The 4239-nt window shown below is 45.2% G+C and overlaps 1 protein-coding gene across 1 annotated transcript; it reads right to left on the bottom strand.

The window, feature by feature from the left end:
- Positions 1 to 246: 246 nt before the first annotated feature.
- LOC134943988 (paraneoplastic antigen Ma2 homolog) lies at positions 247 to 1629 on the bottom strand. The gene has a single exon (XM_063932537.1). It carries the CDS (start codon positions 1627 to 1629, stop codon positions 247 to 249), a length of 1383 nt encoding a protein of 460 aa, XP_063788607.1.
- Positions 1630 to 4239: the final 2610 nt, after the last annotated feature.

Raw genomic sequence — 4239 nt, 5'->3', positions numbered from 1 at the left:
CTAAATACGGATATTTCTCTACGCTCAAACCCCATATCACCAATCCAGATAACGGCTGTATGGGGACATCAGCGAGGTGTTTCTTGTACCAGTCTTCGAATATAATTGACACTTGGGAACCACTATCGACCAGTACTTTACAATGGTGTCCGTTTATTTTAGCAGCCATTATCGGAGCCGGTCCCATCAACCCATCAGGCAGGACTCCATTCCACCATGTGTTCCCCATCGCACAGCGACCAACCTCTAGGAGACCTGTGGGGGGTTCACGGGCCTCCCTTGTCCGTTTCCCCGATCTTGGTCTTCGCTGTCGGTATTATGAGAGGGAGTACTATACATACGTGTTGAGTTCCGATTCAGGTTACACTCGAAGGCTCGATGGCCAATCCTTCCGCACTTAAAACAACCCCTGCTATTAAAACTGCCCCTTCTTCCCCCGCCCCGGGTTGACTCACTTGAGGGAGGATTCTGGAGTGGGTTGTTGTTGTGTTGAGTAGCAATAAATTGCTCTATCCTCTTGTTCTGTTCTTCCATTAACTTTAATATTCTTTCCTCCAACGGGGAAGTCTCAGTCACAGTTTGTACCACCTTAACCTTTTTTACCGTCTTTTCCCTCATCTCAATCAGCACTTCTTCTTGTTTTATTTCTTTTAGTATCTCATTGAATCCAGGAGGTGGTTCTTTTTTCTCGGAACACCTCAACTTCTGCGCTACAGGATCATTTGTTAGCGCGCCTCGTAATACTTGTCTCATGCGACTTTTATCCACTTCTTCTCGAGTGATTCCTTTTTTTTCTACAATCTTATACAATAACTTATCTATTCTTATTACATAGGCGCTCAGTTTCTCGCCCGGGTCTTGGAACGTATGATGCAGTCTTGATAGCAGGTCCCCTACATCTTCCAAAGTGCCGTACGCATAATCCAAGGCTTCGAGGTATGTCTCCAATGTAGCATTCGGATTACTTCTCCTAGCAGCTTGTATTATCCCCATAGCCGGGCCACGTAGACTCTCCACTACTCGTTGTCGCTTTATTTTATCCGGACACTGCCATTCCTCCGCTTGTTGAACAGCGGCCTCCTTCCAAGATTCATATGGTTCTTCCCCGGTAGGCACGGGTATGATACCAGAGAATATCCTTAACCTTCGATAACTCCCTTCGTAATGCCATCTCTCAAGTTGGGAAACCACCCGATCCACCATGGTCTCGAACTGTCCGCCATTCACATTGGTAGTAGTGTGTCCATTGCCACTAGCTTCCCCTCCATCTACACCCTCAGGTGGGATCATTGCCGAGATGGGAGCACTAGTGGTATCTTCTTCCCGGATACTGGGACCAATAATGGACCACCTTCGTCCTATTTCTTCATCGGCCACTATCATTAATGGAATCAAATTCACGTCCAATTCTTTTTCCGTTTCCACCAGGACAGCAATCTTCTTTCCTACTTCGTCATCCCACTTGTCTATAATATTGGGCCTTATTACACCATACAGGGTATCCACTTTTCTTAACACTGTTTCATCCGAAGCATCCGATAAATCTCCTCCTACTCCAATACACTTTCTGGGATTTACTCCCTTCCTCAGACACCAGTTGCATACGTCTTCTCCAGTTAGCCCCTCCATTGACGCTGATTAAGGTAATTATTCCTACTGTGACTTACTGGGATCTCAGCAGTGCCTCCACTTATGTAACCCTAGTTTGGAGTATTAATATGAATGGATTACAATAATTGTGCCTTCACCCAAGCTTTATCACAATGTATATGGGCTTGCTTGGGTAAGCCCAATGAATATCTATATGAGATATGATATCAAATATATACAATTTATACTCTTTTACCTGTTTTCTCTTCTAGTCATCAAGTCTCCTTTCCTTAACTACCAAGATCAGGATAAATGGTAAGTATGTAAATTTTAATATTATAACTTTATTCAATATAACTTGTAGCATTCACAATGGCCATGAATATTATATAGAATAATACTGGATTTATTTTCTACCAACATATATAATGCATCAATTACATATTATAATAAAGATATTTAAAACCTAAGAGTGACCCGGGTACTCTGAAGTCAATGATGAGCTCGTTGGGGCCCTTAATTTTAACGAGAGTGTCTATTGTTGTGAAATGAAGTTGAATCACAAACCTTTCGGTAAATCTCTTTAGCAGTCGTGTATTCCCTTTTTTCTTCCTTATAACCCAGTCCTCGGTGGGTATGTATCAATCAGTATTACTGTAGTTCCTCCGTTTCACTACGTTAATAAGTCACAGGTGTGTTTAGTATAGTAGTAACGAATATAACAGTCACAATTTTCCGCTATTCATCCTAATTCGGGTTAGCTTAAATGAAAGATTAAACGTTGCCTACTTAAGTAATACTCCCGAGTGATAGTGGGGCTCAATTTTGTGGTATTGCAGTCTGTCGTTTTTCTTGTTAATGATAACACAGGATTTTAAAGTTATCCCCTCTCTTGGTCCTCCTTAGTTATTTCTGAATTAAATATACAGTACTAGTTCCATAGATTTAGTAGGCTTACTCTTATTTAATTCAGTACAGACTCGACTCTATACTTAGTTTCTCCTGTGTCTTAACTATAGAGAATATGCTATAGTCTATTAAGCCTCTTATAATTGTTTCTGTATTTATACTTTTAGTTTATACAGAGTTCCCACTAGAGGGAGCCTGTGATCCATCCCTATGAAGATGAGCTGTATAAGTTCATGAGAGGGAATGCTATTGGAGAGGGAAATGTGATTGATGGGTGTATGTAGCAATCACACCTCATCTGATGAATATTCACTCCACCGACTCCTCCTCTGGTGAGATGCTGCGTCTCTGGGTCTTTCCCTTAGCTGCTGTCCCGGAGCCCTATATCTTGCTGTCACCGGCCGCCCCTCTCACCTCTGACGCACTTTGTAAGCTGCAGTGGTCACACGGGCTCCGCTCCAAAGGCCGGGATATCAGGTGAGGGCCTTTACTCTCCAGCATCTGTTGATTTCTCCGCAATCCCGCCGTTCACAGCCTCGGTGCTCCCCGCTCCGTTTCTTGTTGTAGTCGCTTTTTGGGGTCTCTCCTTGTCCCGACCTCCTCCGGAGCATCCTCTCAGTCCGGGCTCTCTCACGCTCCCGACCTCCTCCGGAGCGTCCTCTCAGTCCGGGCTCTCTCACGCAGTGCCTCTAGGACGGGCCGTTAAACCCTTTCCAACGGTTGTCGGCTCCCTCCTCTCTTTCAGCTCGCGGTCTCCCTCCTCTGCAATAAGGTCTTCTAGCATGTTCTCCCCCCCTCGAGTCTCTCCCTATAGGCATTTTCCCAGGCCTTGTCACAAATACATAGTAGTACTATATATAATATATACATATCCCCTTTCCCAGTCCATGTTACAGGTACATAGTAGTCTCTATAATATATTTATATTACACATCCATATATTACATTTTTATACCTATTTAACCAATGGGTTACAATAGTATACACCTTGTAGCCCCCCTTCCCTCTCACCTCTCTGGAGAGCACAGTATAGTATACACCTTGTAGCCCCCCTCCCTCTCACGAGAGCACAGTATAGTATACACCTTGAGGCCCCTCCCTCTCTCACCTCTCTGGAGAGTACAGTATAGTATACACCTTGTAGCCCCCCTTCCCTCTCACCTCTCTGGAGAGCACAGTATAGTATACACCTTGTAGCCCCCCTCCCTCTCACGAGAGCACAGTATAGTATACACCTTGAGGCCCCTCCCCCTCTCACCTCTCTGGAGAGTAAAGTATAGTATACACCTTTTAGCCCCCTTCCCTCTCACCTATCTGAAGAGCACAGTATAGTATACACCTTGTAGCCCCCCCCCCCCCCCCCCCCACACACACTCTCACCTCTCTGGGGAGCACAGTGTAGTATATACCTTGTAGCCCCCCCTCCCTCTCACAACTCTGGATAAAACCGTATAGTATACACCTTGTATCATCCCCTCTCACCTCTCACGACAGCACAGTATAGTATACACCTTGTAGCCCCCTTTCCCTCTCACCTCTCACCACTCTGGAGAGCACAATATAGTATACACCTTGTAGCCCCCCCCCTCCCTCTCACCTCTCTGGGGAGCACAGTATAGTATACACCTTGTAGCCCCCCCCCTCCCTCTCACCTCTCTGGAGAGCACAGTATAGTATACACCTTGTGGCTCCCTCTCATCTCTCACCTCCCTGGAGAGCACAGTATAGTATACACCTTGT

Source organism: Pseudophryne corroboree, chromosome 7, assembly GCF_028390025.1.
Source record: "Pseudophryne corroboree isolate aPseCor3 chromosome 7, aPseCor3.hap2, whole genome shotgun sequence".
Lineage (NCBI taxonomy): Eukaryota > Metazoa > Chordata > Amphibia > Anura > Myobatrachidae > Pseudophryne > Pseudophryne corroboree.
Note: the sequence above shows the minus strand (reverse complement) of the source record. Positions and strands in the feature narration are given on the sequence as shown.

Bases quoted from the DNA above. Each gene is read 5' to 3' on its own strand.
- LOC134943988 (XM_063932537.1), bottom strand. From the start codon at position 1,629: ATGGAGGGGCTAACTGGAGAAGACGTATGCAACTGGTGTCTGAGGAAG.